At 67.2% G+C, this 20,420-nt stretch overlaps 6 protein-coding genes across 6 annotated transcripts; 4 read left to right on the forward strand and 2 right to left on the reverse strand.

The window, feature by feature from the left end:
- The first annotated feature begins 4,707 nt into the window (after positions 1-4,707).
- Positions 4,708-6,331, forward strand: EMIHUDRAFT_444808 (hypothetical protein). Its single transcript, XM_005772200.1, has one exon. The coding sequence runs from the start codon at positions 4,739-4,741 to the stop codon at positions 5,468-5,470; it is 732 nt and encodes a 243-aa protein (XP_005772257.1). The 5' UTR covers positions 4,708-4,738; the 3' UTR covers positions 5,471-6,331.
- Positions 6,332-6,503: 172 nt separating this feature from the next.
- EMIHUDRAFT_458660 (hypothetical protein) lies at positions 6,504-8,157 on the forward strand (the record flags this gene model as incomplete). The annotated part of the gene is made up of 3 exons (XM_005772201.1): positions 6,504-7,041; positions 7,148-7,288; positions 7,867-8,157. Coding segments are annotated over 3 exons (877 nt in total), but the record flags the coding sequence as incomplete, so codon positions are not given.
- A 481-nt stretch (positions 8,158-8,638) lies between these two features.
- EMIHUDRAFT_242511 (hypothetical protein) lies at positions 8,639-13,508 on the reverse strand (the record flags this gene model as incomplete). The annotated part of the gene is made up of 4 exons (XM_005772202.1): positions 8,639-8,894; positions 9,105-9,406; positions 9,513-11,687; positions 11,796-13,508. 4 exons carry the CDS (start codon positions 13,506-13,508, stop codon positions 8,639-8,641), a joined length of 4,446 nt encoding a protein of 1,481 aa, XP_005772259.1.
- Positions 13,509-13,853: 345 nt separating this feature from the next.
- On the reverse strand, positions 13,854-16,140 carry EMIHUDRAFT_242512 (hypothetical protein; the record flags this gene model as incomplete). Its single annotated transcript, XM_005772203.1, has 4 exons — positions 13,854-13,885; positions 14,020-14,542; positions 14,650-15,894; positions 16,069-16,140. The coding sequence occupies 4 exons, from the start codon at positions 16,138-16,140 to the stop codon at positions 13,854-13,856; spliced, it is 1,872 nt and encodes a 623-aa protein (XP_005772260.1).
- Positions 16,141-17,199: 1,059 nt separating this feature from the next.
- EMIHUDRAFT_242513 (hypothetical protein) lies at positions 17,200-18,285 on the forward strand (the record flags this gene model as incomplete). Its single annotated transcript, XM_005772204.1, has 1 exon — positions 17,200-18,285. One exon carries the CDS (start codon positions 17,200-17,202, stop codon positions 18,283-18,285), a length of 1,086 nt encoding a protein of 361 aa, XP_005772261.1.
- A 711-nt stretch (positions 18,286-18,996) lies between these two features.
- Positions 18,997-19,710, forward strand: EMIHUDRAFT_242514 (hypothetical protein; the record flags this gene model as incomplete). The annotated part of the gene is made up of 1 exon (XM_005772205.1): positions 18,997-19,710. The coding sequence occupies one exon, from the start codon at positions 18,997-18,999 to the stop codon at positions 19,708-19,710; it is 714 nt and encodes a 237-aa protein (XP_005772262.1).
- Positions 19,711-20,420: the final 710 nt, after the last annotated feature.

The following is a 20,420-nucleotide window of genomic DNA, read 5'->3' on the forward strand; positions in this document are numbered from 1 at the left end:
CCCCGCCCCCGCCAAGCCCGCCTCCGCCGTCGCCGCCGCCGCCGTCGCCTCCGCCACCATCCCCGCCGCCGCCCAGCCCTCCGCCACCATCACCACCACCGCCCAGCCCTCCGCCCCCAAGCCCGCCCCCGCCATCGCCGCCGCCTCCCTCGCCACCGCCGCCCTCGCCGCCACCCCCGTCACCACCGCCTCCGAGCCCGCCCCCGCCCTCGCCTCCGCCGCCCTCGCCACCACCCCCGTCTCCGCCACCGCCGAGCCCTCCCCCGCCCTCTCCCCCTCCGCCCTAACCGCCGCCGCCCTCGCCGCCGCCGCCCTCGCCGCCGCCACCGAGCCCGCCGCCACCGTCACCCCCGCCCCCGTCGCCGCCAGCTCCCTCACCGCCACCGCCCAGCCCGCCGCCGCCATCTCCCCCACCGCCCTCACCGCCACGCTGCCAGCGCAGCCGCCGGGCGACGCGACAGCGGCTAGCGGCCGGGAGAGCCTCTCCAGTGCGGGCTGGGGGCGGCGGCGGCACTCTGCGGGTGGCGGGCGAGCTGCTGGCTGGCCGGCGGCGCGTCTCGACTCAAATTATGGGCCGCCTCTCGGGCGTGCGGCCAGGGGCCCGTGTGGCGCGAGGAGAGGGCGGCGCGCTCGGCGCGCTGGCGGCGGTGAAGCCTCTCAGAGTGGGCGCTGGCTGGCCGAGGGCGTCGGGCGGGTGTGGGGCGGCACTCGGGCCGCCGGACGGGCCGTGGTGGCCCGTGTGGCGTTCGTGAGGGACTGTTTGGGCGCCCCGGCAGCCTCCCGGCCGGCGTGATCAGGGCCGGTTTGGCAGCGGTTTGGGCTGTGAGTGGGCTGGTCGCGGCACGGGATATAGTGCTTGTTTATGGTCCCACTCACCACTCCCGGCCGACGGGGCCTCGCGGGGCGTCCTCGTTTGCAAATAAAGGCCTCTGCCATCGCTCAGAGTCCCAAACCATGTGATTATCCGCGCCGCCGCGCCCGAGTACGCGAGTAGTGCTGAGCCCTGGTCTGACAGCCTGACAGCAAACCCCGGACAGCGCCTGACAGTGCCCGACAGCCTGACAGCGTTGACAGCACTTTCTCTGACAGCCTGACAGCACGTATCTGACAGCCGGACAGCAGAGTCTGGCAAGCGAGGGGTTCCGTCGCTGTCAGGCCCTAACGTGACAGCCTGACAGCTGCCTGACAGCCCGACAGCACACAGTGGCCTGACAGCAGCGCTGACAGCCTGACAGCCCGACAGCAGCACAGACCGTACACAGACCCCGTAGAGCCTCTTTCTTGTGCCCCATTGAGGGTAAGCTGCTGGCAGATTTCAACGTCTCCATCCAGGAGGAGTCAAAGGATCGCAAGCTCCGCTTCCACGTCAAGCGGCTCATCAAGTCCCATCAGCAGCGGGGCGAGGATGTGGATGAGGAGCTCGACTTCTACATGGATGATGATGACGGTGACCACGCCCTTGCCCGCCTGTCACACACACACATAAGACGTGCATCCTCATCTCTCCCTCTTCTCTTTCTCTTCGCAGTTGCGGTGCTCTTCACCATGGAGGACAGCTCCAAGGTCTTTGCCATCGGCAACATTGAGCAGGTGGCCGTCGCCGACGGCACAGTAGACGCGCGCCGCGCCACTGGCAGCTCCAGCGCAGAGTACCTGCGCCAGCTCTCCATGAGTCAGCGCAGCAACGGGGTCTTCATCAACGACCCCAAGGGCCTCTTTATCCTCCGGTGGTACCGTGAGGTGAAGGGTGACGGGACCTCCCCAGACGGCCCGCGCTACCAGAACAGAGCGTGCAAGTACTACAAGCTGACGAGCGACAACGATGGGGAGGCCTTCCGCTGGACCAGCAACTACCAGATCATCAGCAAGGTGTACCTGAAGAAGCACTCCACCCTGCCTCTCTGCTATTCTCTCAGTGCGGCAGACAAGAAGATGGTGACGTCCACCATGAAAAAGATGGTGGGACCGGAGGCAGAGTAGAGGCTAGAGTATGTATGTGTAGTAGAGTCCTGCTGGTCTCCTCTTGATAGTGTCATAAGTGTGGCTGGTGTGTGTCAGAGCCTGACAGCACCCGACAGCACCACCTGACAGCACCTGACAGCAACAGCCCAACGTCTGACAGCAGCAGCAGCCTGACAGCTCTGACAGCTCCGACAGCGTCTGACAGCAACACCCGACAGCTCCGACAGCACCTGACAGCTACAGATCCCCTCTGATGTCAGACACGCACCCGACAGCACCTGACAGCACTGACAGCACCCGACAGCTGGTCTGACAGAGGCACCTGACAGCGCCTGACAGCTGCCCGACAGCCTGACAGATCACCTGACAGCACCTGACAGCCTGACAGCCAGGGCTCAGGAGTAGTGTCTGCCAGTGAGACGCGACGTCGTCGGGGAGGGCGTCGTCGCGGGCGCCAACGTCGTCATCCGAGCCCCTACGGCTGTCCAAGGGCACGTCTGGGTGACCAGGGGCGGGGGCCGAGCCGTGAATGCTCAGCAGGGGCGAGATTCTGGGTCCATGGGACCGCTGCCGGACCCATCAGAGAGCCTTTCCGGACACGTTCGCTCGATGGCCTTTAGTTGGCGGCCGATGTTCGACGACCAAAGCTCCGGACGCCGCGGCCAAAGGTCCGCCCACGGCCCCAGGACTCGTGGTGGGTGTGGGGTGTGCCTCACGAGGCGGAGAGGCCGCGTGAACTCCCGTAGAAGCTCGCGAAGAGTGCGGATTTGGAGCGCCGCGCCGGACCTCCGCCGGGGCCCGCCGGGGCGCCGTATTGGCCTCGGGGTGCCCGAGAAGCTTAGAGGTGCGGTGTTTTTGCTTGTGTCTATCGGTTCATGTCATAGACCGGCCCTGGGAAGCCTTTGACGCGCGCGCGGAGGGGGTGTTACGGGGCCGTGACGATTTAGTTGGCCAAAGTACAGGTTTCGATCCGGGCCACCGCAAATTTTGATCAGCAAATTTCGAGGGGCGGCCGCAAATATTGAGGTAGATTTTGATTGTCAAAACGTGTCCGTCTTGGCACAGGATAGAGCATATAGGCGGCGAACACCCAGGTGCGCAGGGACATCGCGACTCTGCCCGCTCGCTCGACCCTTTTGCCGCGAGAGGGCGCCGGCCGCGTGTAAGAGGTGGCTGGCGCCCTGAGGCGGCAATTGGTGGCGTGGCTGGGGAGTGCGGAACGCTACTGGCGGCGTGACAGGGCCTCTCGTGATTGCGTGTGCCGCCCATCGGCACGCGGGTGCGCAGACATTGCGACTCTGCCCGCTCGCTCGACCCTACACCCTTTTGCCGCGAGAGGGCGCCGGCCGCGTGTAAGAGGTGGCTGGCGGCCTGGCGCCCTGAGGCGGCATTTGGTGGGGTCAGCGTGCGGTGCTGAGTCTTGCTCGTCGCCGCTGGGGCCAGATCCCAGCGCAGAACTCTGCAACGCTGGCATACAAACACAAGAAGACTAACCCTAACCCTAACCCTAACCCTAACCCTGGGTCAGCGTGCGGGGCTGAGTCTTAGTCGTCGGCGCTGTGGGGCCAGATCCCAGCGCAGAACCCTGCAACGCTGGCATATACAGACACAACAAGACTAACCCTAACCCTAACCCTAACCCTAACCCTAACCCTCTAACCCTATAATAACCCTAACCTAACCCACCCCCAACCCCAACTCCACACCGCAAATTTGAAAGATCTTGATGAAAATCAGGCCCGACTGCAAATTTCTTCAAAATTTTCGCAGGCGCTCCGCGCCTGCAGATTTTGAAATAAATTCGACAACATTGGTACCTGGCCCAACGATTTAGTGGGATCTGGGATGGTGGGAACGAGCGCGTGCGATCAAACTTTGCCAACAAGGTCTCGGCGGAGCCGCAATGCGCGGGCCGTGAGTGCGTGAGGACAGCAAAATGTGTTTCCTCAAATATTTTGGCCCGTCAGACTGACCAAGACACATTTTAGACTGACCACCGCTGTCTCGGCACACGCAGCTGTGAGCGTCGCGCGCGCGTGTCCTCAAGTGTGTCTGTTCAGAGACGGCACAGCTGAGAGACCGCTGCCCTGATCCACAGGCCGAGCCGGGGACGGCGGAGGCGGCCATTGGGCACCGTCGTGCGCCGCAGCTGCCCCAGTCACGTCGGCCCGGCGCCTCGAGGGAGCGCCGCCTAGAGGAGCGCCGCCGGCCACGCGCCTCGAGCGACGGCGTCGTCCCGACTCGTCGCCGCGACGACGAGAGAGGAGCGCTGCCTGGCGCGCAGGCAGCGAGCGCGCTCGAGGTGACCGAGCTGATCCGCGTGTGGCCGCTACGCGACGCCGCATCTCGCACGGATGACGCCAGAAGCTCGCACGACGGCGCGGGAGCGCGCGGCTGGCGGGAGTGCGTGCGATAGGGTGCCAGAAGGCAGGCCGAGCATCGCCAGCGCGGCTCGAGGCCGTTGCCCGGGCCCCGCGGCGGGTCGAGGAGGCGCTCGCGGAGGCGACAGGAGCGCGCGGCACAGCTCCCAAACGACATCGATCTCGGACCTGAGGAGAGGAGGAGGCGGGCGTCGGTGCACCCTGAGGGCGCCTGCAAAGCGGCAGGTCCGAGATCGATGTCGTTTGGGAGCTGTGAGGTGTCGGAGAGCTCTCGAGGTCTCGACGGGCAGCCTGACCCCTCTCATCCGACACACCGTTTTTCTGGCGGTCTATCACAAGCAACACAGCTGACCTTGGCCGAGAGCGGAGAAACGCCTCGGAAGCAGGCCGCCTGAATGCTCAGCCTCCTATCCTCGTTGCTCGCCTGCGACCCGCCCGACTGCGACCGTGCGGACCACGGGACCTGCGGCAATGCTTGCTGCAAGCTTTCCATCCACTTGGACAAGGTCGTCACCACAACGATTGCTGCAGCGCTGAACACCTCTCTGTCGGAGGGCGGGCCAGATGGCCGGTTTCGCCTGATGCCCACGCACGCCAATCCGCACGGATTTGCGGACCTGCGTCCGTACCACATCTCGCGCAGCGGCGGGCGCGAGGTCCACTTCCTCGGCCAGGCGTGGCACGAGACCGAGAAGCACACCTACAACGACACCGTCAACCTGCTGGTGATGAGCTTGGGAAAGGGCACGATTCTGGAGGCCTTCTCCATCAGTCAGGTGGGCGGCGCCTACGGCGACGACGGGCAAAACTTCAAGAACATAGCCGTGCTAATGAAGGGGCTGAAGAAGCTCGGGTACGGCGAGGCCGAGCTGAGCGCCATCGTTTCCGAGGCGGAGCACGAGGGATGCCCTCCGCCGGCAGGGGAGTCGGCACTCTGGGCGGCGGCTCCACGCAGCAGCGCGGGGGTCGTCTTGGGAGCCCTAGTCCCGTCCGTATTCGCGCCCGCCGCCGGGCTCGTGCTGCTGGGGCTCTATGCTGGAGCGCGGGCGGCGGCCAAGCGAGACGCGGCGCGCCAAGAGGGCGAGGCCGGCCTGCGGGCGGCCGGAGTGCCGATGGCGATGCGCTGATGGACCTCTGAGGCTAATTAGTTTTGAGAGGGATGGGGGAGCGGTAACGTGAATCACGTGTCGGGCTCGCCACCGGTGGGCCACCCCGGACTCGCGCGCGGGGCGGGCCGGGGAGCGAGAGCGAGAGGAAGAGATCCCCCCGCCGCCGGCCGGTCCGGGAGACCGAGCAGGCCAGAGCAGTGGCGCGCCCTCTGTGTAGATTCTAGTCGTGTATGTGTGTGCCGCTTGTCATGTTGTCTCACGGCAAACGGAGACAAGGACACGTGTACACCACCGCATGCCTTACATCATGACCGGACTCTGCGCGCGAGGTACGCAGCGGAGCCTGCCCTGCGGGCCCTATCACGGCGCGAGGTTGCGCCGCAGCTTGCATCCCTCAGGCGGATGCGGGCAAGCCGCGGGCGCGCAGCAGCGCGTTCCTCAGGCGCGAGTCGACGTCGCGCCTCGGCCGCTGCGCCGCGGACATCGGCGCGCCCAGCGACGCGACTGAGTTGGTGAGCAGGTTGAGCACAAAGAAGGCGGCGATCGGCGAGATGTCGAGCCCTCCGATCGCAGGAATGACGCCGCGGAAGAGGTTGAGGTACACGTCCGAGATGGTGAAGATGGGACGGAGGAGCGAGACGCCCTGCGCCTGCGGCACCCACGAGAGCAGGATGCGGAACGTGATGATGCCGCCGTACAGGCTCAGGAAGTTGAGGCCGCCGTCAACGAGAAGCTCGCCCGCGGCGCTGTCGCCGACGACGAGCGCGAGCGACGGGCTAGCGCGCATGGACTGGCGCGGTAGGGTGAGCGGGTTGGCCAGCACGTTCAGGTGAGCCGACGCCAGCAGCGGCGCGGTGGCGAGCACCAGCAGAGAGAGGCGAGGAGACATATGGGGCAGATGCGCTTGCTGCAAGCGACACTTCACAGACCTTATTGACAAGAAAATATTACTGAAAAACACAACCCCGGCTCCAAGACGCACAAGCTCCCCACGTTATGTAAAATCTTTTCTTTCTAACACCGGCGAACCACGCCTCGCCGGCCGGCAACATATGCCGCCGTACGCGCGCCTGCAGGACGAGGACGAGGCGCCTCCGCCGCCTCCTCCTCCACCTCCGCCCGAGGAGGAGCTCCCGTCGGACGCGTCCATCTCGGTGCGCCTCGCCCACGAGTCGGCGCGCGAGCTCGAGATGCGCGGCCGCTTCCAGCTGGCGGCAGAGGTGCTGGCCCGCGCACTCGCCGACGAGGCGCAGCGGATCAACCAGGGCACGCTTCACAACCTCGATCTGACGGACGAGACGGCGGCGTACCAGAGCCGCAGCGTCTACCATGCCATGCAGGCGCAGCGGGCGCACGTGCAGGCGCTGCACCGGCGGCGGCTCCGGCACGCGTCGCCGTGGCAGAAGCGCTCTGGCCCGGCGCTGCTGCAGTGCTGCATCGCGGGCGTCGCCCGCGGCGCCGGCGACGAGATGCCGACCCCGCGCCGCACGCTCGAGGACCTCGCGAGCCGGTGGCACCTCCCGCCGGCGCAGGTGGAGGAGCTGTGGCGCGAGTTTGTCGAGGCGAGGGAGGCGCTGCCGCGCGGAGAGGTCTGCCTCACGGACCCGACGCCCCGCGCCGCCCCGCGCCCCACAGGCGGCGGCAGGCGAGTACACGCTGCGACTCGGCCGCGCCACTGCTGCCGGCCTGCCGCAGAGGGCATGGACGGTGGCTTGTGACTTGCCAAACACATGTCCTGCAGGCCGCGCCAAGGCGACCGTGCTGCGGCACGTCGCTCCCGAGGTGCAGCAGGCGACCTGGTCGCTGGTGCTGCTCGACGCCGCGGCGAACGACCTCGTCGACGACAGCGACGGCGAGGGCGGCGCAGGAGGGCTCAACTTTGAGGAGCCGGCCGCCGGCCGCCGCCCCGCACCACGCCCCTCTGCCTCTGCGCTCCGCCACGCCTTCCGCGCCGCCGCCACCGTACGGCCACCTCCACCCGCCTCCGCCTCCGCCTCCGCAGGAGTGGCTCGTCTTCCGCAACTTCGAGGCCGCCTCGCCTCGCCCGCCCTTGGCCACCTCCCCGGCCCTGGTCCCCAGCAGGCAGCTGGTGTAGCAGGCAGCTGGTGTCCCTCCGTAGGACGCCGAGACGCTCGAGGAGCAGTTTCGCTTCCTGTGGGCGCTGTACGACCGCGACGGCGCCACGCACTCGCCCCGCACGGCCTCGCCCAGCCCCTCCCGCACCCCGCCCGCGCTCTGCCGTGGCCCAGGCGACGGCTTCCTGTCGCACGACGAGCTGCGCGCCGCCCTGCAGCTGCAGCGCGCGCGGCTCGGCTGGGACGACGCGTACACGCAGGCGCGCGCCGGAACGAGGGGTGGGGCGGGGCTGCTCGTGGCGGCGCAGGCCCCACGCACGCGTCGCCCCTCTGCCGCAGGGGTGGGCGGCGTACGTCCTCGATGTGGTGCCGCACGAGCCGCGAGGCATCCGCCACAAGGAGCTCTTCAGCGCGCTGCGCGACTGGTCCGAGCTGCGTCAGCTCTTCTCGGCGCGCGAGCCGTCCGAGGCGCTCCGCGAGGCGGCGCCGCGGGCGGGCGAATGGACAAAGAACGTCTTCGACCTCTTCCGGAGATGAGTGCCCTTCGGGCGCGAGTCGCGCTAAGGTGCGGTGTTTTTGTGTGAGTGTGTGAGGTCGACTCTTTTATGGATTATGCACACGCGTATTATCGAGAAGGCACTCGCTCTCGCTTTCCCCTCTTCCACGCTTCCCCTTTTCCACTCTTGAGCCGCTTCCGTCGCGCTCAACTCTCCCCGACGACGGTCGGCGCTGTTTGACCGCGACACACCGGAGACATACCGCCACTCTCTCTCCTCTCTTCGGCTCTCGTCTCTCTCTCTCGGACCCAGAGCAGTCGGCACTCGCGAATCGACCACGAACAGAGCTGCGCACTGCGCTCTGTGGCCTCTGACACGGCCGTGCTAGCTGGCATACCGCTTGCCCCCCTCCCCCTCCCGCCGCCGCCGCCCCTGGCGTGCCGCGAGCAACCCGCGACACAGCACAACAGCACAGGCGGAACATGCGCGCGCGTCCCCTCGCAGCTGTCTCACGCGTCTCGGATTCTCTCAACTTCATGCATGTGTGGCACAACGTCTTTGCCCAGTGGCAAAGCGCTCACACCTCACGTCGGGCAGCAGCGCTGCGGAGCCTCTCAGCGGTCGCCCCACCGGCGCTTCTTGTGGGCACCACCCGCTTGTGGCGGCCGAGAGGCGCGGTGGCCTCGCGCTGCCGCTGGCCGAGCCTGCTGCACGGGGGCACTGCTGTCCGCGGCGGCATTCCAGCAAAGGTGCGTCTGCCCGCTTGAGTCTGCTTGGCCCGTGAAGCCGAGGCGCCGGCGGCGCAGCGCTTGCGACTCGTCTTGAGCATCCCCGCGCCCGTGCGGCGGCGCGTGCGCGTGCACCACTCCGCTGGCGAGTGGGGGGTGGAGCGTGTCGCACGAGGGAGGGTGGGGAGGCTCCGCGCGCGGCACGTGCGCGTGGACCGGGTGAGGGCCACGAGCTGACGGAGGCGGCGCAGAGGACGGCCACGGAGCCGGGGCGCCGACCCCGGGCCCGTGACGGCGGCCGCCCCCGTCCTCGAAGGCGGCCAGCTGCTGCCGCTGCGCCTCTGGCAGCCACTTGAAGTAGTCGGCGCGCGTCTGCGGCGAGAGCGCGAGGAAGGATCGGAGCGTGTGCTGCCGCACCACCTTGCGCGCCGCCCACGCCGACAGGCCGCAGCTCTGCAGCAGCCGCTCGTGCTCCGTCTCTTCGGCGGCGGCGTCATCGCCCCAAGGCCACTCGGAGGCGGCGGGGCGGTGCGCGAGCAGGATGCGCTGGAGGGCGCGCCACGCTTGGGCCCAGGGAGTGACGCGAACGCTCAGCTTGAGCGAGCACGCGCTGGTCTCTGCGAGCAGCCGCCCGAGCTGTGGCCAGACGTGCGCCTCGTTGGCAGAGGCCGGGTCGTCGGCAACCAAGACGAGGACCCACAAGTTGCTCAGACCTATGATCGCCGAATGAGACGTGCGGGGTCAAGGGGCGTGCGGCGACCGCTGAGATCCCATGGCAGGTGCGCGCGCCGCGGGATTCGCAGAGCGAGACCGCCTTCGCCAGCTCCTCCGGCCGGAGCAGGGCGGGCGCGTCGCAGGCCAGCAGGCCGGAGGATGGGTCGAGGAAGAGGTGCGGGAGGGGAGAGGAGGTCTCGATGAGCTGCAGGCCCTTGCGCCGCAGCAGCCGGTGCAGCCGCGGCGCCTCGAGAAGCGCCTCGCCGATCATCACAGGCCACGGGATTGCGCCCGCGCCAGACGGGTGCGTGTCGCTGCGCCGACTGCCGCTGCCATCACTGCGCGCGGCGGACCCTTGCTTGCGAGCGTGCACCGCCTCCAAGTTGATGCTGTCGTCGTACCTCCCACCGTGCGAGCGACGGAGCAGGCGAGCCGCCTCTCGCAGCGCCTCGCTCGCCGCGGGCCCGTCCTTGCCGCCGGGTAGCTCCGTCTCTGGTGGAGCAACGCCGTCTGACGGCTCGCCGCCCACAGCCCCCTCGTCGCCCGGGGCGTCGGGGGCTTCGTATGGCCGCAAGACGTGCACCGAGAGCAGCGGCTGCAGCAGCTGAGCTCGCAGGTGGAGCGGCGGCACGTTCTCCTCGTTCGCCTCGATGTAGAGTCGAAACTCGGCCCACGGAAAGACATCGAATTGCAGCAGCTTGTCGTGAGGCAGCAGCAGCAGCAGCGCAGCGCCGGTGCCCCCGCCGCCGGCCATCTGGCGCGACCTCTGGATCAAGTTGAGCACGTGCTGTGGCTCCATCCCCTCGTCCACCGCCACCACCTGCACGCTCAGTCCCGCCTCGGCGTCACTGCCGCGACGCAGCGCCTGCTCGCACTCGGACCGCACGGCCGGCAGCAGCCGCTGGCTTGCAAAGCCGATGACGCCGTGCCTCGCAGCCGCACCGTGGTGCTGCCCGTCCGCCTGACGGAGCAGGGGCTCGCCCGCCACACCGCCGCTGCGTGCTGAGCCAAAGCCCTCGTCGATGGCCGATCCGAGCGCTGCGCGCACCGCCCGGCGCATCGACTCGTCCACGCGGGCGATCGCCGAGGCGACGGCCTCCTTGCCCTCGACCAGGCTCGCAAGGGCGGGGTGCGGCCGGCATGCAGACTGGTGCTTGAGCGACTTTGCCCAGCCGTCGAGGAGCGATCGGAAGCCGGCCGCGTCGGCGTGTCCGATGGATTCCGACGCCTGCCGCGCGCAGAGGCACGCCAGCAGACTCTTGAAGGCCTTGGAGTCTCCGCCGCGTGGGAATCGGTCGATCGCCTGACGCAGAGCTGAGGCGCAGAGCGCCACGCCTGCGAGGCCCTCCATCCGCCGCTGTGCCTGGTGCAGGAGGTTCTCGGCCAGCTCGCACAGCTCCTCGCCGACGAGCGCGAGCGCCCTTGGCACGCCAAACGAGTGGACGCGGCGCTGCCTCGCGAGCTCGATGACGTCGGCGTCCTCGCCCGAGCGAAGGTGCAGGTGAGTCGCGCCCAGCGCCTTGCACATGGGCAGGAGCGATTGCGCGTCGTCATCGGGCAGACCGCACACCAACGCCACAAGCTGCGGGCCCGACGCCGCGCTGAGAAAGCGGCCGATGGCGCCGCAGGTCGGCAGGTCGGGCGGGGAGAGCGTGGCCACCACGAGGGGTGCCGCGCAAGGCGCCGGCGCACCGCTGGCGGGCACAGCAGCGATCGACTCGAGCGCGAGAAGGCCAACCTCGCCGCGCTCGAGCGGCGGCTCCCTGCCCGTGCCCGGCGGCTCCGAGAGCTCGCGCACCTCGATCGAGCTCCCGAGATGCAGCCAGAATTGGCGCGCCTCTGCGACGTTGCCGTACGGGAGGAGCCAGAGCGCCGACGCGTGCTCGTGCGGCACGAGCGCGTGCAGCAGCGCCGCAGCGAGCATGGGCAGCGCATGCGACACGCTCTCGGGGAGCACCGCGAGCACCCCGCCTCGCTTCGCCGCCTTCTCGAGCTTGACGACCAGAGCCTCTTCCCCAGCTCGCGCCATCGCGGCCGAGCCTGGCCGCGCGGACGCCGCCTCGGTCCGCCCTGCCGCGGGCCCACCGCGCTTGGCGGCGAAGTAGGCACTCACGCTGTCAGCCAGCGACTCGTCCAGCTCAAGAGCCTGCCACTCCCGGTCGAGCGCGGGCGCGAGCACTGTGGGCGTGGGGTTGGCCGCGACGAGGCCGAGGCGTCGAACCTCAGCAGGAGGGCGAACCTCGGCGCGCGTGGGGCAATGCGTTGTACGCGGAGATGGCGGGTGCTGGCGGCGGCGAGGCCAAGGCGAGGACGGTGTCTCCTGCGCGACAGTGCCGGCCGGCTCGCGGTGCAAGCCCTCAGCCGTGTCGCCCATCTGCTCTTCTTCGCCGACATCGAGCAAGCGCGGCCGAGCAGGTGAGCGCCACAGAGGGCTGGGGTCGGGGGCGCTTCGCTTGCGGCTGAGCGACTGTGCGGCATCGCGGCTCTGCCGCAGGATCCTCGCCTCGGACGGGACCGGAGGCAGTCGGCCGCTCGCTGCAGCGCCGGCCTGCCAAACGGCTGCCTTGCTGTGCACGCGGCGGCGCCGCGGCGTGCCGTGCGGCAGCGTCGGTCGCAGCAGCTGCTGACGGATGGAGTTGACCTCCTCGGTGCGAGCGCCGAGCATCGCAGAGACGGACGGCGCACTTCGTCCCTGTCGGCCCAGCTGCGCGTGAGGGGTCGTAGGACGGGTCGGGAGTAGCAGCGTGGCGAGGCTGTCCGAGTCTCTGTCTCGCCCAGCCACCGCCGCTTGGACCGACGGCGGCAAGCCTCGGCCCTCACTCGTAGCCAGGGCTTCCTCGCTCGGGGCTATAAACAAGCCCAAGCGCGGGCCCATACCGCGCATGACAGAAGCAATCAGCCGGGCCATCTGGGCGGAGAGCTGCTCGCGCGCAATACCAGTCGCAGTCTCGCCCTGCGCCGTCAGGAGCAGCTGTGGCGGCTGGCCGGCGAGCAGCGATTCGAGGGAAACCAAATGCTCCGGCCGCGGCCGGGCCTCAAGGTGGTACGGCAGGAGCGGCTCTTCAAGAGTGGGGATGCCGCTGGGCGCTGGCGTGAGATCATCGCGCATTGTGTCGCCAAGCCAGAGGCGGCGTGCTGCTGGCTGGTCGACGCCAAGGGCCAAGGGGTCCATCGCCGTGAGCTTTCGAAGTCGATCTGACCGCTGGCGTGCCGATGCCAGCGACGCGAGTGGTGCACGGCGCTGCTCCGGTGTGGCCATGGGGCTGCAGGCGGGCTCGTGCTCTCGCAAGCCGCCGAGCAGGGAGTCGAGCGAGACAAGCCCAGGCTCGGTGGCGTGCCCTTTTTTTGGCGGCGGCAGCCACTCGGCGAGTGGCGTGCACAGCCGCTTGAAGGCCGCCGCGGCCTCGCGGGCGGTGAACGCGTGAGCCGAGGCTTCAGCCGAGAGACGCACGCCGAGGCACGAGGCTCTCTCGGCCGGCTGTGCCGGCGCGCGCAGGTGCCAGCTCGGCCGAAAGAGACGAGCGCGCGTCGCTTCGACGAGCCGCACTTGCTGCTCGTCTCGGGCCGGCGCAGAGTGGCAGCCGGCAAGCAGGGCCGCCAGGCTGTCTTCGTCCCAGTTGCCCAGCCCACATCTTCTCGGTGGCAGCAGCGGGACCGTAATCGTTGACGGCCGCGGACCGAAGGCCTCCTCCTGGTCGCGGGCGAGAAGCACCGTGAAGATCTCGTCCTCTGTCCGGTCCTCTGCCGTGTCGACGTCGGGGCCTGCGCGCGCGACTGCCGCCAGCTGGGGTCGAATGGTATCGCGGAGGCGCCCCTCCAGTCCGCGGCCAGCTCCCGGAGCCCTCAGGCCATCCAGCGGTGACGATGCTGACTGCGGCGTCGCTGCGCGCGAGTCGAGCAGCAGCTGGATGTGGCACGGCGGCGGCGCCGGCGCTGACTCGTCGGGATCAGGCACGCGTATGAAGAGCCGCTTTTTTCGCTGCCGCTCCTCTTGGGCGTAGTTCCGCGGCGCGAGAGAGATGGAGGCCACCGACAACGACATGTGTTCGAAGCTCTTCGTCGGCTGCTTCTGAGAGAGAGCCGCCGCGCCGAAGGTCCGAGAGCCAAACGAGACGCGCTAAAATAAATTTCGCGATATATGGCATACCATGCCCCCCCGCGCACACACAGTTCCGCCGCCGACACTCTCACGCCACACAACTCACGCGCCCCGAGAAGCACACGCGACAAGTTGACAGGAGCACGCGCGCCGCCGCCCTCACCACGCCCACAATCACAGACAGCGTCGCTCAGCTCAATCGCTCCCTCCGGCAGGAGCCATACACTGGCACCACACCGAAGCTACTGCACATCGCACCACACACGCCACCACACCGCCGCACTCCACTCACACGCACAGCCACTCTCGTGCGTGCACACCTAGTCAACATACATGTACAACAAAGAGGGCGAGAGGTACTAGCCCCCAGACGATACTCACGTACAACCAGTACTACGTACGATGGGTCCGAGGGAGATACGCCCATCCCTACGTTCTGCCTCAGCCGGCGTACGTGGCCGGTCAAACTGCTCGCGGGACGATACCCGCCCCAACTCGTCGATAAGGCCCGCGGGGTCGTCGATCACCAGGGCGGAGAGCAGACCCGCCAGATCTGCAAGAGAGCGGCCACTGCCCAAGGACGGCGCTAGCAAGCCGACAGCAAGCGCGGTGGCCTTGGGGCTTCCACGCAATGCGGCGATGACGGGGTGCTTCGCGAGCACCTTCGTGAGGGAGAGGTAGCCCCACACGAGGTGCCGGTCGGAGGTCTCTGGCGGCGGCTGCTCGAAGTGAAGGAGCGACTTTTCCGAGGAGAGCTCGGAGCGGAGAGCCGCCGCAGCTTCAGCATCTTGTACCGCCCACTGCACACGGAGCGGCAGGGAGCCATCTGTGGCACCCGCGTCATGGAGCACCGTAAAGCGCTCCAGCGGTGAGCCGGTCCGGCCGAGACGCCGCAGCAAGGAGACGATCTCCGCCTTGAGCGCCGCGGGCTCGTCGCACCCGAGCTCAGATCGTGTGATCGCGCGCGGAGATAGCTCCTGCAATGCGGGCAGGCGGGCGGGCGGCGTGGAGTGCAGGCGTAGGGGGATGGGCTGGTCCGCTAGCAGAGAGGCGCGTGGACGTGTGCGACTGCGTCGGGCCGCACCTTGAAGAGCCGCGCCACGTCCCCGTCGGGCATTGCCATCAGCCCGAGCTCGAGCCGCGCGACACCGGGGAGAGCGAGGGAGTGGGTGCCCGAGAGCAGCACCCGCAGGTCGGGCGCGCGCTCTAGCAGGCTTCCGAGGGCGCGCACCCACAGCGCGCTCGACAGCACCGTGCTGTCGCAAGGCATCGTCCACTCGTCAATGATCAGCAGACACGCCCCACGGTGCCGCAGCAGCGCAAAGGGCAGCTCGTCATTGCTCGATCCAGTCGGCTCGTCCTCCTCGCCCGCTCGCCCACTGCCGCGATTAGCCTCGGCCACAGCCGCCACGATGAGGCGGCTCAGCGCTGCGATAGAGGTGGCACCGGCGGCAGAAACGTAGAGGATGCCGCCGGCGAAGGTGCCACGCTCGAGCACGTAGTGCGCCGCGGCGAGGGTAAGGGAGGTCTTCCCCGTGCCAGCCTCGCCAATCAGGTGGAGTAGCCGCTTCTGGCTGCCGCACGCGGCGGCGACAAGGCGCTGCCACTCGACCTGCCGGCCGATGAATTGGAGCGGCCGAAAGGCGGGAAGGTTGTGAGCGCAGCGCGGCGGCGACACCCACTTGAGCTGCCCCGGTGGCAAGTTGCGGAGTAGCACCTCGGAGTGGTCCCCATCGACAGGCAGCAGCATGAACTTGTGCGCCTCCTCACCCGGCCGCACGATGTGAGGCTGGTTGGCGACGGCCTGCTTGCCGATGGTGAAGGCCTGCTTCACGCTCCTCCCCATGAAGAGCGCGTGGTAGAACTGCTCAGCGAAGAGGCAGGCCGCCTTGTCCTGCAGCTGCTCCTGTCTTCTCACCGCCACGACGTGTGGCACTCCGGCGGCCGCGAACGCCTCCCCGTACGGGCCACCATGGCAGGCGGAGACGAAGGCGAGGTCGAGCGGCGGCCGCTCGTCCCCCTCGGCGCCCGCCCAGATGAGCGCGAGCAGGTTGCTCACCTCGAGGGCGTGCGTGCCGCCCTCGCCATCCTCGAAGGCAAGACGAGACTGCTGCCTGCCCGACTGATCCAGGTACGAGAAGCCGTGCCCAGAGCAATGAAGTATACGGCAGCCGGCCGTGAGCACGTCGCGCAGTCGCCTCGTGGTGCAGAAGTCACTCGTCGCGTGGGCCTGCTTCCCAGAGCTCTTCAGCGCTGAGAAGACGGCGTCGCGCTCTGCCTTCATATCCAACTGCTCCACTGGCCTCCCATTGTGTACCAGTGGCGCCGCCTGCAATAGAGCCAGCCTTGGCGGTTCTGACCAGGCTGCCGCGGGCGGGTTGTCGTGAGCTGCTCTGCGGGAGGACGACGTGGTGGAGGGCACCGCCCCGTCCAAACCTGCACCGCCGGCGGCCACTCGTGCAGCGTGAGGGATGGGCAAACACAAAGGCGGCGACACCGCGACCTGAGCCTGTTGCGTGCCATGATTGGGAGTTGGCTTCTTCAGCGCCTGGTTGATGACGGGGTGTCTCGCCATTGCCAAAAGGTGAGATCGATGCGCACCGGTGCCCATATTGGCGGGCTTTGCTCCGGAGTTGCGATCGCCGCCGTCGCCGCCGTCGCTGGTAGCGCTGGTGATGGCACTGCTGCTGCTGCTGCTACTGCTGCCACTGCTGCTGCCGCGAGCCCATCTCGGCTCGTCCATACACCGAGCACATGCGCTGTTGCCTGCCCTTTGCAAGTCTGGATCATCCTGTCCTGACGTGGTTGCCTGCTGCATTGCGCACCCAGCGCTTGTTCCGACACGCCGATGGGGCAAGCGACTGTTCGCGCGTTGGTCAGAGCACGCAAGCCGAAGTCTGGACGACCGAGGTGTTCGAAGCGTTTGCGGAACAGAGAACTTCCGGCTTTGACGTACTTTGACGTGGGACGCCCGCCGGTCGGATGTCATGCGCGGCGAATTCTCCTCATTGTCGTTGCTTTCGACAACCTTCGTGGCTCTATCCCACTCGTGGTGTCTCTCCTTTCACAGCTCTACATCAGGCGACAGCGTAACTGACCGCTCGCTGGTAGATAGATAGATAGAGCAGAGCTCCGCACCAGCCAGCGCTCCAGAGCGCTCTACATGTATCCACATCTCTACACTCCACAGCGCTCTACACTCTATCTACATGACTACATCTTCTATACCCTTCCTATACCCTTGCCCGCCAAAGAAAGCCAATTCCGGACTTGGGCCCTGCGGGCGGCCTTCCTTCCTTCTTTCTCTCGATCGAGCGAGGTCTCGAGATATACACAAGCGGCCAATCTACACCCTTCCTCAGACCCCTTGACAATAAATGGTTAGATAGATTGATCTCTTCCTCCCTCCCTTGCTGTACCTCCATCCATGGAATTCTTTTGTTGTAAAATCTTTTGCTTGGGCGCGGGCTACCCCTCTCGAGGGACCCGTTGGTTGGGTAGTGTTACAGGTACAGGTAGCTCTTTCCGGGGCTCTCGCCCGTACCTGTGCTCCAAAACCTCGAGACTCGTCGTCGCGCGCCTGTCTCGCGCACCGCCCGCCGCCACCTCACCTTTAATAGGTTGAGCCGCGGCCATGGCTGACGCCGCCGAGCTAGCCTTCCAGCGCCTGGTCGCTGCCAACCCGCAGGCAGTCGTGGTCGGCAATGGAACGAGTGAGCACGGGTCGAGTGAGCAGCAAGACGCTGATGCCGCCGAGCTAGCCTTCCAGCGCCTGGTCGCTGCCAACCCGCAGGCAGTCGTGGTCGGCAATGGAACGAGTGAGCACGGGTCGAGTGAGCAGCAAGACGCTGATGCCGCCGAGCTAGCCTTCCAGCGGCTGGTCGCTGCGAATCCCGATGCAGTTGTGGTTAGTGTGCTAGGGGCGAGCTCCGATCCGGCAGCGGTTGAGGAGACGCTTGCGCGACGCGTTGTCAACGACGCTGCGGTCTCGACTTGGCTGGAGTCAAAGCCGGAGATGGTCGGCGCGCCGCTCCCCGCGCTGACCCCGTCAGGGTGGCTGTCGAACTCGTCCACTGTGCAGGCGCTGAGGGCAGGGCAGCTCTTGCGCCTCGAGCAGGCTTTCGACGATGCGTGCGCGCGCTCCGTGCACACGGCGCTCGGCGGGCTGCCGGAAGAGGCGTGGTCGCACCACGCGAGCAGGCAGCCGGGCTTCCAGTACGCGCACTCCAACATCTACTGCTCGGATGCGTCCCGCTTGGCCTCCGCGTGCCCCGCCTACGCCACGGCGTGCCGCTGGTTCGAGAGGGAGGGCCTCACCTGGTTCGAGGCGGCCTTCGGCTGCCGAGGCCGAGTGGTGGTGAGCGCATCTTGGTACCGCGAGGGCGACTACTCCACGCCGCACTGCGACCTCGGCGACCTGCGGCGGGTCGCTTTTGTGTGGCACCTGACGGGCGAGTGGGACGAGCGGAGCGGAGGCGACCTCGTGTGGTGCTCCCCCCACCGCCGCTTTGCACCCAGCTTCAACACGCTCTTCCTCTTCCCGGTCCACGGCGCGAGCCACCACTTTGTGCAGCCCGTCGCGGCGGGCACCCCGCGCGCGCACCGACGCCTCGCCATCAACGGCTGGTTCTGCTGCGAGGACGAAGCGTGGGAGGCGGCGGTGGGGAGCGCCGGGCTGAGCGAGGCGGCCGTGCAGATGTTGCACACGTGGACGCCATAAGATTTTCCACAGATATAAGGTGTTGATAACAAACAAGAGGGTTCACACAGAAACTGGCGCCAGATCAGGTGTGTATTGCTTTTTGCTTGGGGGTTGGGGCGGCCCTCATGATGAAGTCTCTGCAAAAACCTGGCCGGCCCGGCCTGCCCTGCCCCTACCTAGCTACCTACCTACCTCTACCTTATACGAAACTAAAGAAATCACCGGATCGGTGAAGGTGGGGTACTATACCAACTAAACTCTAAAGTGATGGCTGGTGATACTCTTCTGCAACTCCATAGTCCTTCCTGTGACATGGCAGGCCACTCTCAAGCCCTACAAGCACCAGATCACCTCACTTGTCCACTTGGGATCTCCGCGGAAAATTTCTTTTTCTGCTGTGAAAATTCCAGCGTGAAGAGAGGGAAAACCCCGACGGGAGGGCCCAGACCTACCCTACCTACCCCGCGTCATGAGGGCCGCCCCAAGCAAAAAGAATACACACCTCGCTAGGTGTGACTCTACAGTCCCTGAGTCTGGGCTGGGCACCTCAGCTTGGGCAGAGGTCCTCGGGGTGGGGAGAGAGGGAGCTCCCCTGTTCAGGCCCCCCCGACGCCAGCCGGCTTACGCGACTAATTCACGCCCTAACGGTGTGGCCTTAGGTTGCCAAGCTCTGGTATCCAGTGCTCCAGTGCTCCAGTGAACTGCCATTGGCTCCGGCTCCTCCGAGAGATGCGCAAGAGGCTGCTCCTTCTCCGCCACGGACAAGCGCTGCACAACCCGCGTGCCGAGGCTCGCCGCGCCGCGGGTTGCTCCTTTGACGAGTTCCTCCACACGATGAAGGAGGACGACGCCCTGGACGCCGATCTGACTCCTCTCGGCCGCCAACAGGCAGCCGCTGCCTGCAATAGCGTGGACGGCGGCGCGGCATCGCTAGGTATTGAGCTAATTGTCGCGTCGAGTCTCTCTCGCGCCATCGAGACGGCTGCCCTCGCCTTCCCCGAGGCAGCGGCGGCCGGGCGCGACCGCTTTATCAGCCTCGACTGCCTTTGCGAGCGCTCTGGCTGGCTGCTCAACGCGAAACGCCGGCCACGGGATGAGCTAGTCAGTCGCTTTCCAGCCGTTGGCTTTGATCTCTTGACGGAGACTGACGAGTGCTGGACCGAGGAGCTCGAGGAGGAGGCCGCGTGCGCGCAGAGGGGCTACGAGGCTCTGCTGTGGGTCGCGCGGCGGCCGGAATCGACGATTGCCGTCGTCGCCCACGGCGGTATCTTCCACTACCTGCTGAGCCAGCACTCGAAAGTCTCGGCCGACGCGCCGACCGCGGCGCGCTTTGGCAACGCGGAGCTCCGTGCGTGCACCCTCTGCTGGAAGGACGAGGCGGCGGGCACTCTGCGGCTCGAGGCGGATGAGAGTGTCCAGCCCTCTGCCATGAGTGGGGTGTAGCGGGAGCACCCCAGGTGTGCGGTATCGGGCCCGCTGGGGCGCGGAAATCACAGCGATACGTCACCGGCCAGGCTCGCACGTCGTGGCATGTGCGCCGCGTGCGCGGTGTCCGAGCAATGTACGCGTACCAAATTAGTGTGATGAAATACCGTAAAGCGGTATGTGACTCAAAGAAAACGAGGAGACGCGCAGCGTGACATATCTCAAGTCACAACGCATCACGACGTGTGCGAGCCGTGCGGAGGGGTACAAACTACAAAGCGCAAGCGGGTAACAGGCGCACAGTCTGACCACAGTGGGCGTCAGTGCACAGTGGCCACAGCGGGCGGGGCCGCGCGCGCGCCCCGCCGGGCGCCGCCCCTCCCCCCGCGCGCCCGCCTCGAGGCACGAGGGGCGCCCGCGCGCTCGAGCGCGTCGACCGGTCTCGAGGACACTCGTACCACGTACGAGTCGTACCTCGTACCTACGCGAGGGCCGCCGGGCACAAATTGACCACAAAGGTGATGGGAAGGACAAATCACAAGAAGCCAGCTCTTCTCGCACTTCGGCTGACATAGATGGGCTCTGGTAGGAGGCTCCACACCACCTGACTCGCGTCGTGCCACCTGAAAGCCACAAAATGCCGGATTTTGCACGAGACACACGCGGAAAGCGCCACGTGCCTCCACGAGTCCTTTTTGCAGCTTTTTGCACAAAATGCAGGTGGCTTT

Source organism: Emiliania huxleyi, assembly GCF_000372725.1.
Source record: "Emiliania huxleyi CCMP1516 unplaced genomic scaffold EMIHUscaffold_362, whole genome shotgun sequence".
NCBI lineage: Eukaryota > Haptophyta > Isochrysidales > Noelaerhabdaceae > Emiliania > Emiliania huxleyi.